General features: G+C 31.8%; 1 protein-coding gene across 1 annotated transcript; it reads right to left on the reverse strand.

Annotated features, from left to right (window-relative positions):
• Nucleotides 1–12,559: 12,559 nt before the first annotated feature.
• LOC133294879 (pathogen-associated molecular patterns-induced protein A70) lies at nucleotides 12,560–13,910 on the reverse strand. Its single transcript, XM_061493638.1, has one exon. The coding sequence runs from the start codon at nucleotides 13,803–13,805 to the stop codon at nucleotides 12,825–12,827; it is 981 nt and encodes a 326-aa protein (XP_061349622.1). The 5' UTR covers nucleotides 13,806–13,910; the 3' UTR covers nucleotides 12,560–12,824.
• Between the last annotated feature and the right edge of the window lie 3,760 nt (nucleotides 13,911–17,670).

Raw genomic sequence — 17,670 nt, forward strand, 5'->3', positions numbered from 1 at the left:
ATCCCAATATTCGTCAGTCTCTAAGTTTCTATACTTAAAACTATATTTCTAACTATGTAAGCTTACGTGAGCCTCTTTCTTGTCTTAAATTCAATGGTCTTCATGCTTTAAGCCTTTTAGTGCCTTGTTTCCCTTGGAAACTTTGACCTAAGGATTGACTTTTGCATTTTGAGTTACCCATTCCTTTTTGCATATTGTTTTGGTCTTATATCACCATTTGGGACTTGTTACACTGTCTTCCAAGTTGTGCTTATATGTTGAGCTTGTATGTGCTTTGTTATTATCAAAACTCAAGTACTTTCACCTTGTAGCCTTTAGGATTCAACACAAACACTAATCTAGTGAACATCAAACCAGGACATAATTTTAGTTTATCAAGATCACATCCTTTCTTATCCTTATCCAACCTTCTTATCCTATTTTATTTTATCCTATCTTATCCACCAAATGGGCCCTAATTTTTTCAATTAGTTAAATTTATTTTTTTTGTTAATTATTAATAAATAGAGATTCAATAATTATCATTTAAGTGTTGTATTTCATTAGTCTTAGTAAATTAGTAATTTACTTTTATACAATTATATGGCATTTTATTTTTTCATCACCATATACTAAGCGAGGGATTTATGCAGGCTTTTTGGATGATTCGTTGTTGAGGATGCAAAATTGCACAGGTCTAATAGGTATAGAAGACTGGATAGTGATAGGTGTCAATTCAGAGACCTATCCTGATTTGATTTTGCATCAATTCCTTCTAACTAAACACCCACTTTAATGGATTTACTATAGAAATAAATTCAATTGTCACATTTTCATAAGGGCCGGAGCGACTAATCATGTTATTTTTGGGCTATTTGGGAGCAAAGTATTTTTTATCTGTAAAAGCCTTTATTTAGCCCTTCACTTGATTTCTTGGACTTTTTTCAGGGAGGAGAGTTGAAGTAAAGAAGCAAGGCCCACTTGAACCAGCCCAATTAAAGAAGCTATTGTGGAAAAGTCACGTTAGCAACCAATGGGGAAAGGAAAGAGAATGGTTTTCACGCAGTAATGACAACCTAGAAGGTGATTAGAATGTAATCATGGCTAAAGATGTGGGGGGGAGTGGAAGAGTGAGAAAAAACACAGAGAGGGGACCACCAAGGAAAAAACATGAGAAAGAAAAATTATAAAAGGGTAGGAATCACTATGAAAAAAGAGCTTCTGGAAATCCTCTTCCTCCTTCACCATTCGTCTTCTCATCTATGTTTCCTCCATAACTGAAAGTTCAAATTTTGCAATTCTTGGAACATTTTCTTTTAATTTCGTTACTTCTTTCTATGTAGTTTGAATATATAATAGGATAAATTCTTTCATGTTTATGCATTTTAATTCTTGTCTTTGTATCTCCAATTTAGACATGCTTTGTAGCATGGATTAAACATTTTTATGGTTGGATATACAGGTACCAAATTCAAATTTCTCTGTTTTAATTCAAATACCTTGTGGTAATAGTTTATGAATCTATTTATGAATTTATTTTTATTGGTTGATTGACTTCATTTAACTATCTTAAGGATTGACTCCTGTAAATAAGCAATTTCTGGAACCTATATTTAGATCATATGTTGTATCAATAGCTCTTTAGATTTTGTTCACAAGTCGCTCTAGGAATAGAGGACAACAAATTCTCTCTTTAAGGTTCTTAATTGTGAATTCGCTCCAGGTCCTTCGTTGTATGAGAGGAATCGGAGCGGTGAACTCCAGGGAGCAAGTTTGGAACAAAAGGAATATGTACCAACACATATGTGAACCTAAGTGACAAATTGTTATTGTCAGATACTTGGATTAAGCGTTGGATTTGGATCTTGGGAAAGTGTGCTCCAACCATCCTCCATCATCTTGATTCACTTCAATTTAGTTGTGTTTATTTTGATCTTTGTTGTTTAAGTATTAATTGAAAGTGAAAATCTAAAAACAAGTTACTCTTTTATATTTACATTTCAATACACATTATTACTACTATGTTCTCAATTTCTAAAATATCAATGCACCTTATTTCCCTTTTGGTACACTTATTTTTATTATATGATTTACACACTTTCCTTGTGGGTACGATATTCTAGGACATAATACTCCCTATTATTACTTGACGTGTATACTTGAACTCTAGAGCTCAGTGATCACTCTTTAATTACTTCCTTGGGTAGTTACTGAATTTGCTCCATCAGATAGCAAGATAAGGTTCTTGCAGTTAGACAAATAATGGCATAACATTGTTCTGCTATTGATGATAAGATTACACTTCTTCTATAGCAATTGATTTCTTGGAGTGACTTAATTTATTTTCTTCAAGGTTTATTATTAATTATATATACTATGATATTTTTTATATTTTTATAGAATTTAGTTGTGATTTTTTATTGATAGCACCATTATTCATTATGTTAATTTCTTTGTAATTTTTAATTTTAGATAGACCATAATTTGATTATAGCCTCGATGGAGAGTTGGACAATAGAAACATATACATTCCACATACAATAAGTTGAGTGTACAATTATGATGCAAGATGTTACTATGCAGCTTGGTCTACCCAGGTGCTACACATGCACAATGACATTTATTGGTGTACGAGCGCTAGACTTGTACAATAACATCTAAAATTGATGCCCACAAGTATAATGACCATCTCATCTAATGATGACCCATCTATCTCCATTTTTCTCTTTTTATAATAAGCTTCATGATATGAATGATATAAATCCCAAGAGGGATTACATTATAAGTAGATAAACACTAACCAAAGCTTTAGTTCTAGCTTCTTGGAAACAAATGCTCCCAAGAGGGATTACATTATAAGTAGATAAACACTAACCAAAACTTTTTTTTTTTTTTTTGGTACATTGCCAGGAGGTATCCCCATTCAACCTTCTCCGGGCACCATGCCCTCGGGGTACGACCCGTTTGGGCTAGCCCCTCATTGTAACAGTGGGTGCACTAAGCTTCGCAACCGGAGAAAGGACAAGACTAATCCCCCAGCCGAAGATTTTTTGGCTTATCCTCTGGCCCCCAAAGATTTTCTAAGAAACTGCTTGAGGCAGAGTTTGATCCCTGCACCAAGCAATCCCTTGGGAGCTCAGCTGCCAACTGAGCTACCGTTGGGGGTTACACTAACCAAAGCTTTAGTTCTAGCTGCTTGGAAACAAATGCTCCACATACAATTCATTTTATAGATGTAAGGACCCAAAAAAAAAAGTTTCCTTTAAGAAAAAAAATAATAGAGCCGCCACCAATTTTATTTGAATTGGGTAAATTGGAAAACCATTTTAGTTTGCAAACTAGTCATTAAATTTTTTGATTAGGTTTAAGGAATCTAATTATAAGCAGAGAAAGATGAAAACTTAATCTCACTGCCCCCCTAAAGCATCCAAAAAATTGGTTATCTTATCTTAATTTAAGTGTGCAAATTATTAATAGTTAAAATATTTACTTTAAACTAAATATCAAATAAAAAAAAATTATTCACAAAGAAAACTTGGAATGAATGTATATTCCTAATTCTATCCAATTTTTACTACTTATTTTATTACAGTTATTATTGATAAATTTAATTACTAAAAATATATTTAATAAAAATTATTCTAATTTAATCTAGCACAACCTTTTCTAATAAAAAACAATTGTATACTATTATATTAAACATAGTTATTTAAGGAAAAACAATTATAAATGAATTTACAAGGCTTCACATTTTTTCAAATATGAGAAATTTAAGCTTAAAACTTCCATATTTGAATTTCAATCTAACAATCAATGTCACTTATGATTTCCATTCTAGGTTAGAAGCTTCCAAATATAAATTTCAATTTTGAAAATCAATTCAAGGTTAGAAACTTCAAATTTTCAATTTCAATTTTTGAAAATCAATGTCATTTGTAATTTCTTCTAAATTATCATCTTAATTAACTCATTCACCATTTAATGGCAAAAAAAACTTCCAAATTTTTATTTTTGTAATAGATGCCATTTATCATTATTAATTAAGGTAAAAAATTCTTTCCTTAATCATAGCATATATTTGGGCCTATTCCTTCCCTATTTCGCAATAGCTAAGGCTATATTAATATCTTATACTTGTTAAAAATATTAGGAAATGGGTTATACGCAAAGATTAAAAAAACAAATTTATTAAGAAAATGAAGAAAAATAATAATAAATACATAAATTGGATATACACACACATACCAAAAAGAATGACAATATACAAGATAATCAAGCAAACAATAACAAAACATCAGTATTTAAAAAAAAAAAAGAACAAGAAAGACCTTATGTTTTTGTCAATCTGTTGTCATCAATAATGTATTTGCTAGGTCATTTACATTACATGGATACTAAATCTTGTGAAGAAATAGGTATCTCTCTTTTGTTTAGGTAACATAAATGTAATCAAAATAGCTTTAGCAATCAGTAAAGTTATTACAGAAATTATAGAGGATTTGATAGTAGAGAGAAGGATAATCAAACCAAATTACATTTGTCAGCTATTAGAACACTACAATCCAAGATCAATACGGGCTTGAAGAATCAAACTCATAAACAATTAAGCTCAAGAATAATTTTCAATTTGTAGTTATAAATCAAACAAATAATATTCCAACAAAAACAGAATACACTAATTAGCCAAAACTTTCATAGCATCAATGATAGTTATGAAAATTATAAGAAAAAAATTACAATACTATACATAAACTTCTTAGATGTTGAAAAATAACTACTCCTCTGGTCTCTAAACTCCCTCAATTTTCTCTTAGACTCTCAAATGCTATAAAAAAAATACAATTTTCTCTCAAAAGTTAAAATTTTTTCAAAAATTTTAGAAATTAAAACTCCTCTCTATCATTTTTCTCTTGTCCTCCATTTTTTCTTCTTTGTTCTCCTTAGATATTTATAGGGACATATTCATGAAAAACAATTGCTTCTTATGGAGGTATGCTAACCTTTGGATCTTATGGAAGTTTTACCATTGATGTTTGGCAGAGCAAGCTGCTAATATGCAAGTGGTCTGGTGGTGAATGCAAGTGGCTAAGGAATAACCTTTGTGTGAATGGATGATTTGTTGATAGTGCAACGCCACTTTTTGATAGTGATAAGGCGACGAAGCACGTGCATGTGAAAGGTTGAATTAAGAAGGAGAAGTGAGGTACATGTGAGAGGTTGAATGAATAAAGGTAATGCGATAAGCAACTGCATGTGAAAGGGTAAATGAATGAAGGTGAGGTGTTATGGTTTATGCTATGAGACATCACAGTAGATGATAGAAATAGGGTGTTAGGGTTCTAAGAGTGTATTAGGATTTGATGGATAATGGGTCAATTCATGGGTCAAATTTATGGGTTGGGTTTGTAAATTGGATTATGGGTTAAATGTTGTTAGGAACATGGCTTCCATACTCAAAAGGGGGTGAATTGAGTATTACATGATTTTTGCAAAATCGCCCTTCTTTTTTCTAAATTAACATTTTATAGAAGCTTTGACATATGATAAGCTTATAAATATATTCAAGCAATCAATAATACACAATCTACCACAATAATATAATTTATACTAGCACATACATAATATCAAAGAAGTAACTAAATGGCTAGAATAAAGAATTTAGAGTTTAGAGAATTGCAAACACAAAATATTCTATTTGGTCACACCTACGTCCAGACTGAAAGATTGAAGTCACTCGATCAAATTTTTCACTATCTATCAAGCTTTACGGGTGCTTGACAAACCACTACAACCTTCAAGTTTACGGGTACTTGGAAACCTTAAAATTTTCTCCAAATTTACTTAGGTATTTGGCTACCTTTCAAATACAATGAGTCTCATAACCCTTTCAACTCAAGAATACAAAGAAAGAAGTATTTGGAAATTAATATACATTCTCAAAGTGTTGATAAACAACTTGAAGCATTATAGATATATGGATTTTCAAAATATGAGCTCAAAATACATTTGATCTTTGAAAGATATAAAATAATATTCAAATGATAGTGTAGCAGCTCAAAGAATGCTTAAGATGTCTAAAAATAATTCCCAAAATTTTTTAGAGCCGTTGGCAATGTATATCTAGTGTTTCCATTGAAAACTAGCATTTTGTAGCCGTTATATGCTTTATGGATAGGTAATATCCGGATATATATCGAGGCATATCAAAAATATGTGATATCCGGATATGAATATCCAGATATATCAAGATAATATGAACATTGTTTCGTATTTTGGCCATAACTTGAGTTATACTTATCAGATTGATGTGATCTTGGTCTAATTTGAAAGATAAACGATATATATATATATACAACTTCTATGAAGAACACAAGATTCAAATCCATCATCTTCGATACGAAAAAATCTCCACAAGACAGAAATCAAATTATGCAGCAAGATAGAAACATTGTTTCATATTTTAAGTATAAATTGAGTTATTCCTGCCGGATTGATATAATCCTGGTCTCTTTTGAAATATAAAAAAAAGATCTACAACTTTTTTGAAGAACATAAGATCTAAATTCATCATCTTGGATATGAAAAATTATTCAGAAGATAGCAATCAGATTATGCAGTAAATTTTGAATTCAAATGTGTTCTAACTTGTTTCCAATCATTTTTTAGAAAAATCTAGACTTGATAAATATGTTTTTAAATTATAAAACATGTCAATGATCTTTTTCATGGATTTTTCAAATTTCTTTCAAGTATATAACAAGTTATAGATTACGCGATTTGAAAAACATGTTTACTTTGAGAAAACTTTTGAGCTCATACAATGCAATCTACCATATACCTTACATATTGAATCTAAGTATTAAAAGTATAATCTAATAAGGAATTGGGCTTAACTTGTTGCGTTCAATCTTGGATTTTGATTTTTCACTTAAGTTTAATGCTTTGCCTTGTTGGTTTTGATCTTTTTTCATCATGGTTGTGATATTGAACTCCTTTTAGATGTTGTCCATGATTTGTTGTCTTTGACTATGGTGTTGCTCTTCTAATTATTCCTTGTAGCGCTTAATCCAATGATCTTGCGACTTTGATATGTCATTACTCTTCTTGTGTAATGACATATGGATGATGTTTTTTGCTCTTGATCAATACTCTTCTCTTTTTGCTGTTGTCACTTTGTTATCATCAAAACATACTCTGTATCTACAAATGTAAGTTAGATCAAATTTGGGCCAAAACATAAAATGAGTAACATATTTTTTCTTTTACTTTATTTATATTTTTCTTTTTTTCCTCTCTTTTTTTCGTTTTTCGTTTTTTCTCTTTTCTCTTTTCTCTTTTCTTTTCTTTTCTTTCTATTTTTAAATAAGATAAAAAAATAACAATAATAATAATAGTAAATAATTTCAATTATATAGGAAGCCAAGTCCCCCGGCGTTGATATTCTAGAAATGCATAATACACTGCCTTGATAAATTTATTCATCAATTATTTGAAATTTAAAGTAAAAGTTGCTAAATTGCAAGGCATACATATTATAATGAACCTAACCTATAAATTATAAAATTACAAATTGATTAAGGAAATAATCAGGATTAATTAGGTGAGAGGTAAATTAAAATTAATTAAAATCACTTTTGGAAAAAAATGTGAAAAATGAAAGTTTTGGGGTAAAAATGCGACTAGGCAAAATTTCCCATGACTTAAAAATAAATTAGAGAATATTACTATAAAAATATTTTAAGCAATATTACTATAAAAATATTTTAAGCCAATATGACCAGTTTGAAAGAGAGTTAAGTGAGCAGGATAGATGAGTCTTTTCCCAATTGAGACATTATAACTAACTTAAAGCACCTAAAACACTCTCTTTCCTCCATTCTTCTTCTCCTTCCCGTTGAAGTGCCCTTCCCACAATCGAAGAAGGCTCTTTCTCTTCCCTCTCCCTTGTGCTCCACCATTCACTCAAGAAAAGAGATAAAACACTTGCCAATCTTCACCTTCATCACACCCATTCATTTTTTCCCACTTGAGAGTTGTATTTGAGTGAAGGAAAAACCACATTGTGAGGCCATTTTCGGATTTGGCAAGGGCTAGTGTTAAAGAGGGTGTGGAAAATCTTAGAGAACCTTCTTTCTTGGTTGTTAAAGCTCTCAAGGTAAATACCATGACCTCTTTGTTGGATTTCATGAAAATAATATGAGTTAGGTTATGTAAAATTAGGGATTTTATGATTTGTGATTTGCAGTATGAACCCATATGTAGAAATGCATGCTAGGGTGTTGAAGAGTTGTATTTTAGTGTAAATTGGGCTTCATTTCGTGCTGACTGCTGTTTTGGCCATTTGTCATGAAATATCCGCATATGGTATCCGGATATTGATATTCAAATATGCCCCCGAGGAGTATTATATGACATGATATTTTAGACAGTCTTTTGATATATGTATATATATATATATATATATATATATATATATATATATGTATGTATGTATATATATACATATATATTTATGACATGTTATTATAATGGAGAGCATAGAAAATATCTATGCCATTTGGATTGTTTATGCATGTTTGCTTGTGCCATATGTATAGGCCTATGTTTCTTATTTAATTACATCTCTTTTGAGTTAATTGATGTAATCACTTAAGTAACACTATTGGTATTGTTTAAGACATGATATGTCTGTGATAGCCTAAGCAATGGATTGCTAGGCAATATGTTTTATGCATGTATAACTTGTATATGTATTGTATAACATGATGACTTGGGTAGCAAGAATGCATGAAAAGGTGTTATGAACCTTGTAATCGAAAGATATGACATCGGGTAATAATGAGACTAATTATTGGAAATGACAATACATAAAGAAAAGAAAAAGGTTAATCACGATTTGAATTAGAGTTATTAGTGAATTATCAAGTAAGCTTCCACGTTTAATTGTTTAAACAAGTTGCGCTTATTACCATATGTATGTTAATACATCGGGTGCATAGGGGTGTTACACATATTAATAAAAACAATATCTTGAGTGAGTATAATTGGAGCGATATATAAATGTTACTATTGCAATAGTTTGAGGAATAATAAGCTAGAACAAGTTATGAAGAGAAAGATCAACTTACATAGATGTAAATAATAAATCTTATATTTTATTTTAGTAGTTATTCTCATTTGCATATAATGATGTAAATATTAGATAAGTGACTTTAAAAATCAAAATGAAGTGAATTGAGTTTTACAATGTTTTTTTTTTTTTGAAAATTGTCTCTTTTACTATTTTGAGGATCTATTTCTTCAAATTTTGATTTAAGATAATCAAGTATAGATGAAAACCCAAGTGTGCGAACAAATAAATATTTTAATATGCAAGTGAACACAAACAAGTAAAACAATTAAGTGACTGAAAGTAAAGAGTTTAAAATTAGAAAATTACAAACACAATTTATCTTAGTTTGGTTACCACCACTTGTGATTACATCCAGAATAAAATTGTTTGATTAATCATTCCATTATCTGTCAAGTTTCACAGGTTCTTGATAAACCGTTATAATCTACCAAGTTTATGAGTACTAGGCAACCTCATAAATTCATTCCTAAATTTACCTAGCAATGGGTTACATCTCAAACTCTAAGGGCCCGTTTGGTAGTAGGATTTTTTTTATTTTTCTGGGATTCCTTGGTTGGGTAAATAGGAATGCATCGTTTGGTACAGGATTTTTAAAATTTTCTCGGAAATCTGATTTTCCCGGAATTTTATTTTTTGTGTAATTTTTTTTTAAAAAACCATTCAGGAATACCATCCAGAGGTGGTATTTTAGGATTTCTATGACAAGGGAAAATTTAATACAACTAAACATAGCATCAAGAAAATTAACTCAATATTTCCGAGAATATGTTAGTCTACCAAACAATTTTTTAGTAACATTCCCAGGAAACTCATTTTCTCATCATATTCTTGGAAATCATGATTCCCGGATAAAAAAAATTTCTCCTCTACCAAACGCCCCCTAAGGGTCTCATTATTATTTAACTCAAGAATACAAGAAAGAAGTGTTTATGAATGAATAGGTACTCTCAAAAGCACAAATAACACAAGTTGAAGTTCTATGGATATTGATTTTTCTAAAAAAAAAATGTAACTCAAAAGCCATTAATGATCAAGAAGTGCTCAATAATCAATGCAACGGTGATTGGTTAGGTTGAAATGCACAATAAATGAACATAATTATGTTTGCTGAGAAATATAATTCTTTTTTGTTTGTTTATAGTCGCTAATTTTGTTTTATGATGTAGTGGATTGATTCCCATCGATTCCCACAATATAAGAATTGATTAACCTTATTACATATTGTGAAATACGACAAAAAATTAATTTTCTTGATCCAAATGAATTTTAAATGCTTAGAAACCTATGATAGATACTTGGGAAAAATCTTTCATGAATATGAGAAGTTAAAGATATTTTAAAATCGTTTTTGAAAGATTTCACATGAAATTATAATGTGAGGCATAAGTTTTGTATTTCTTTTGAGCTATTTGATACGAGATATTAAATATGCAATAGTCGAGTCTAATTCCTAATAGAACACTATATTAAAGCCTTGTACTTACATTCTCAAATGATGACTTGAATCTTGGATCTTCTCCTCAATTTTGTCATTGGTTTGTTTGCGTTCTTGATATTTGAAACTTGTGATATTTACTTGAAGCTTGGGACATTTACATTTTAGTTTCATTTTTTATTTTTTCAAGTTGTTGCTAATTTTTATAACGGTTTGTTATCAACAAAACATTGCTAAATGAAACACCATCAAATGTGCGTTATTGAAAACTCTAGTTTCACATTAAATATCTAAGAATATAGAGCCATTAAATAAAAAAAATCAATATTTAAACTTATAATAAAATTATACCCGTATAAATGAAGAAATTAACATTTCTTATGTTATATGACATAATTTTAATTTCTACACACATATAAAATTGTATGAGACTCATATTTTTCTTTTCTATTTCTTCTCTTCACATGGATCCACATGAGCTCCACACGATTTTATATGTGTAGGAGATAAAATTATTTCCTACAACATGAGAAACATTAATCACACAAATTAATCCTTTTCGTTTTTTGAATTATTTATTAAATTCTTTTTATATATTAAAATGATAATTAACTTTCCCATACCTTAAAAAGTAAAAGGGAATTACTTTTCTTATATTACATAAAAAAATTATCTCCTACACTCATACATTTCAAATGGTCCTACAAGATTTTTTTTCTCTCTCATAACTATTGTTTGAGCATGAGATAATACTTCTTTTATGCAACATAAAAGAAGTATTATCCAAAGTAAAATTACACCTAATTAGATTCTGATATAAATTTAATATAAAAATATTATAATTATAACCATTAATTAACACTCCACTCGCACTTCTGTACCTTTCCTGTTTTTAGCCACTAATAAACTCATCTCACACAGCTTCACTACCGCCAAGAGCAGCGACAAGGACAACAACGCTCCATCTCTGTATATCTCTTCCCATAAGCTCACAGAGCAAACCATCGTTACAAAATATCCATTATTAGTCGGCTTCAAAACAAAGCAAGACAAGAAAGCACTATTTCTTACATTCTCTTCATGAGTTTTTTTTCTTGTCTAACAGAATTTTATAATTTATAAATTAGAATATGTTTTTATCTAATTTAATAATATTCAATACCATTAAATATAAAATATTATTATCGTTCGTATATTATATAATATTTCATATAATACAACTTCATACTTTTACATATTGTCGTATAAACCACGCCCTAACATCCAATACCTGCCCGAGAAAAGACAAATAACGGATGGCACGAGAAAAAAAAAAGCCCAAAATATAGGGATAAACACGATTTCCCAGTCCACGTTCCCATGAGCAAACGACCCAACTCTCCATTAATGCCGTGAATTTAATATTACATGCTTGCACCGTGCATCCAATTGCCTCGCACATCACCACCGTCCATTCCATTTTAGTTTTCTCTTTATAGCTTCCATAAAACTCCAATTTTTTACTTTCCCTTTCTCTACGGCTTCCATTAAATAAAAATATCATCTTCTAATATAATCACTAATGCATATCTTGCTAACCAAATCATTAAAACATGGAAATAATCTTTAGATGATAAATTTTATCTTTTATACAAATATAAAAATGTGTGAGAATTATATTTTTTTTTTCCTCTTCTCCTTATATAGATCCCATGGGTAAGAAATAGATAAAATTATCTCCTATAATACGATAAAGATTACTCCCTTGCAATATCTCACATATAAAGTAAGGGTTTCTCTTTTCTCCTGCCACGTGAGGTTCATCTCTCATGCCATTAAAAAAAAATAAAAAAGATTACACAGATTTCAATGTCCCACAACATAAGAAAGCTATCTCATATCACATGATAAAATGATTTAACTCCATTGATTAACATTACAAGGGTAATCAACATTTTCCTTCCACTTTCTCTAATCTTAATTGTTACGACAAGATATATATAGCACGTTACGAAAGCAAAGCACAGAACAGTACAATAATATATTTTATATAAAAATAGAAACAATAAGGGGTCATTAACATAAAGTTCGTTCTTCAAACATCCACAAGGAGAGGCTGAAATGAACATGGCGGACTCAGCACTCCACTTTACAAAATCAATTTTTCTTTTTTAATCAAAACCACTAATTTTACAAAAGGAAGATTAACAACTAAATTAACAAAAAATTACACTAGAAACCCCGAAATTTTAATGAAATTATTGATATTATTATTATTGTTAATTATCGTTATACCTTTTACTTCCCTGTTCCTCTGCCAATCATATCCTTGTACCTCATGATTGAATCCAGCCTCTGCAACTTCAGCTGCTGCTTGAACTTGTTGATGAAATCGTCAGCCTTCGCATCCACTCCGTCGTCGTCCGCGCCGCCGCCGCCGCCTCCAACCTTCGCCTCCTTCACGGTGGCCGGCCGGCGACTCTCAACCACAATGTCATCTTCCTTGAAATGCGAGAACGCAGATTTTGTGCTCGCCGATTTTTTCATCTTCCTCGGCAGCTTCACCGGCACCTCGCCGGCGGCAGGCTTGGTGTCGGAGAGCGCCCTGGCGAAATGACCACCCTGCCCCTGCAGCTGGCTGTAAATCTCGTCAAGAGAAGAACCCTCCTCGTGCTCATTAAGGTTGTCTTCGATTTGCCCTACAACATCATCCTCGTATTCTTCCTCAGTTTCCACCACAGCGTTGTCGTCGTACACGTGTTGTTTCTGCGGCTTGTGAGTTTCGTGGGTTATGTTGGAAACGTTGGTGTCGGTTGTGAGCTTAGAAGAGAAGGGTTCAGTGGGGAAGTAACTGTAGAGGTTAATGGACTTGAGTCTTTGAAGCATAGAGGGAGATCTGGCAAGTTGAGGATTTTGGTGTTGGTGTTGGGGTTGGGGTTGGTGTTGGTGTTCTTGTTCATGAGGATGATGAGGGTCTTGGGATCCGTAAGGGTGGTAGAAGAAGTTGATGGATTTGAGCCTCTGCAACATAGATGGGGATCTAGCAAGTGGTTGTTGTGGAAAATCATGTCCTTGACCTTGAGGATCTTGTTGTTCCCAGTGTTGGTGTTGTTGTTGTTGTTGCTGTTGGTGTTGTTTGCGAGTGCCATTGGCAAGGGTTGAAGTGATGTAAATGGTTCCAATAACAAGCTGAAGGACCACAAAGAAGACAGTGGGAGTGAACCAGCTGTTGAGGCCGGACCAGAATGTTGGTGCGGATGATACTGATTCCTCAAGCATGGCTTCGATTTGCAACTTGTGGTTGAGAACAAGGTAAAGGGGTTTTGTGTTTTGTGTCTGCACCCTAGAGCTTTATTAGATTAGAGATACTTGGTTCCAATTGTAAAGGTCAGATACTAATAAATTTACATGTACAGTGAGGTGTGGGGGTGTTGTTATTAATTATCACTTTATTGAGATTAATATTTGGTAACGTTTATTATAGATTAATATTTAGCTTAGCCTTAGAATTGTTTGTTTGTTTTTTGGAAGGGTGGATTCACATCTCGAAAAACACGTGGTGGCATATGACGGGTCTGCTACAAAGGGACAAGATAGGAGGGTAGATTTATGTAACGCGAGGAAGTTGTTGCCTTGTTGGATATGGAGATATTAGCCTTGACTTTAATGAAAAGCCTTGTGAATTGAATTTGAACCTCAGCGGAATGGGCTTTGCTCTGGTTAGGGCAGTCATTCAATATTGAATTATTGGATCTTTGTTAACATGTGGAGGCCGACATGCTTCAAATATTAAAAACAATAATTATTAAATTAAAATTAAAATATCTAATATTTTTTAAAGAGAGATTAAACTTATTATACTTTTTTACTATCTTTTATTATTAAATCTTAACTGTTGATTTTCGTCAATATAATTATTATAATTTATTGGTCACGTTTATTAATTAATTATAAGTATTAAATTAATAGAAATTAACGATTAAAATTTAATAGTAAAAAAAAAAGTATACACTACCCCAATTTTTAATTAATAAAATATAATATATTAGTTTAGTTCTTTAATAAGATACGTTAATAAAAATTATACAGAATGGATCATCTCGTATGTTAATTAATATAACTATGTTATGTGAGATGATTCTAATTATTTATACATAAATTAACTATAATGATTTAGTAACTCTATGTTATGATATGTTTTCTTTCATTTCTTATCACCATTATTTTTATTTTTATTTTGGTAATACTTCATCATTAATTTATTTATGAATAATTAGGATCTTTTCTGATATTAAATAACATACAAAATGATACCTTCCCAAAAAAAATTATTACTTTAAATCAGGATTTTTCCTCCCTCCCTGCCTCTATTCGCTCCTTCATAAATCATTATTATTTGTTTTATGTTCCGACACTCTTTGTCTATTTCTCTCTACTTAATTTTTTAATATATCAAAATTGTAATAACCTTGCTAAAAGTCAATGTACTCTTTTTTATTTGCCCATAAAACTTTGTGGTTCGAATCGCTTAACAAAACAGTAACGGTGGATCTTATCTAATTACTCTCCTCATGGAAAATGTCAAAAAAGCACGAAATTGTTTTTGTCAAATAGAAAGTAATGTTCTTGAAATCGGATCGAACTAACTCGGATCATCAATATTGGCTTTGGTCCAGTTATTAAATCGATTCTGCAAGTGAACCGGTATCAAACCGATCCAAATTTTGAAGTTGAACCAGTTTTAAAGTTAATGTTACAAAATCTTAGATGGCTGCAAGCTGGTGTCAAGCCTAATACTTTCAAGTGTATGGCTGTAATATTAATTATCAAGTCATAATGGTTTATTAATTATAATGTGCCTATTATTATATTAATTATATATTTGATTTAATCAATAATTCACTGGTTCAATAAAATTATAAAAATTCATTGATCTAGTATTTTGACGTCCATCAATTTGAATTAAATAAAATTGGATTATATTACTTATAAAATAGTTTTTTACCTTTATTTATATTTATAAATTTATAAATTATTTAAGTGTAATTCATAATATTTTTCATAAAAACTAATATAATAAAAAATAATTCCTATTAAGCTTAATGTTTTTGTTATAAAAAAAAAAAAAAAAATTATACGTATCAAATAATATTGCTAGTCCCTCCACACTCGTAGAACTCAAGGACTATTACCTTTCGCGTTTGTATAGTATTGGACAAATCGGGCTAGCATTATTTGGGAGCAGCGAAAGATATATTAAATATAAAGGCTGTGCATGACAATCATTTTATTTCTTGATACTGTTTCTGAAAAGAAATATTTCTTTTTTATTTCTGTGTCTTGGAACAGTTTCTGAGAAAAAAATGTGTTTGATAACATGTTCTATTTTTATTCTAAGAATGAGAATTGCGTCTGATAACACCACAAATAATATAATAAAAAATAATTCCTATTAAGCTTAATGTTTTTTCAGATCATCACTTTTCTTTTCATATGTCGACAGTGGTGGTGGCAGTGACGACAATGGTGGTACTGACGGCAGGCGGTGGTGGCAGCGTGGTAATGTTGGTGATGGCATGGTAGTGGTGGCAATGGCAGTGGCGATGACGTGGTGGCGGCATGGTGGTGATAATGGTGGTGGCGGCAGTCAGGGGCGGACCCAATAGGGGGCTAGGATGGGCCCCCGCCCCCTTCTAAAATTTGGGAATTTTTTTTATATAATATATGTAGAAAAATGTGATGATGAAATTATCATGTTGTACATATTTTTTCCTTCAATTCTATATGTTTCTGCCCACACTCTTACCCATATTTTTTCTTGAGAACATCATATCATCCTCTTTTTCCTTTTTTAATTCCACTTTAAAGTGGGAGGCGGTGAGGGCTCAAGCTCTGATACCATGTAAAGAACCTTGGGATACACCACCCCAAAAGCTAGCTCTTGAGGTGAGACTATATATCTCAACAATCCTCTCTCTCCTTTCCGTGTTCCGTCCATCACCAATCTCCTTCTTCATTTTTTCGATTTTGGCTGCGTAAATTTTAGAGCCAGGTAGAATCAACTTCTTCCTTCCTAAGATCATTGCGTGTATGTATAGTCATAGACTATCTGTGATTACATACATTGAAAAAGAAATTATTTTGAGTTTTAGCACAGATTCAATTATGAGTTTGACAATATGAAAACACGTAGAGTAAGAGTAAGTGAAGTGATATTAATTTCTGTAATAGATTTTTTTTTTCAATTTTTTGTATATTAAGTTTGTATTATATTTCAAGTATTTTTATTTATGATATAGTATTTTTTATTTCCGCTCCCTCTTATTAAAATTCTTGCGTCCGCCACTGGCGGCAGTGGCTGCGACGATGATGGTAGTAATGGTGACGGTGGTGGCGGCATGGTGGTGGTAGTGACGGTAGGGGCTACGACGATGGTGGTGGTGGTTAGTGACGGTGGCAATGATGTAGTGATGACAGTGGCTACGGTGATGGTAATAGTGGTTGGTGACGGTGGTGGAAGTGGTAGCGTCGTGATGGTAATAGTGGTGGTGATGATGGTGGTGGTGATAGCAGTGGCTGCGATGGTGGTGGTGGTAGTGATGGTGGTAATGATGATGTCATCGTGGTGGTGATGGTGGCGGTGACATCGTTGTGGTGGTGGTGGTGATGGTGGCGGTGACATTATCGTGGTGGTTGTGACGATAACATTGGTGGTATAACGACAGCGGCGACGATGGTGGTGGCATCATGGTGGTTGTGATGACGACATTGGTGGTACAACGGTGGCAATAATGGTTGTGGTCGTGTCCGGATGATGATAGTAGAGAGTGATTGAAAGAAATAAATGTTTCTCATTTTGTGCCTAGGAACAAAAAAATAATTTTTTTTTGTTCCCTAGCACAAAAATTGAATCTGTTCATCCTGAGAACAAAAAAATAAATCGATTTTACCAAATGAATTTTCTATTTTTTTTGTTCTAGGAAAAAAAAATTTCGAAAAATTTATCATGCACACCCTAATTAAAAATAGTTTCGTGGTCAAATTTATTAATCAATTTAAGTTTTGTTTAAACATTTGGAAATGGATATTTGACCAAAGTCAGAAATATTTACTTCGTACGAAAGCAAGCAAGCACAGACACGCT

This window comes from Gastrolobium bilobum, unplaced genomic scaffold (assembly GCF_033153095.1).
Source record: "Gastrolobium bilobum isolate Gb01-03AN ecotype WA unplaced genomic scaffold, APGP_CSIRO_Gbil_v1 utg23322, whole genome shotgun sequence".
Taxonomy (NCBI): domain Eukaryota; kingdom Viridiplantae; phylum Streptophyta; class Magnoliopsida; order Fabales; family Fabaceae; genus Gastrolobium; species Gastrolobium bilobum.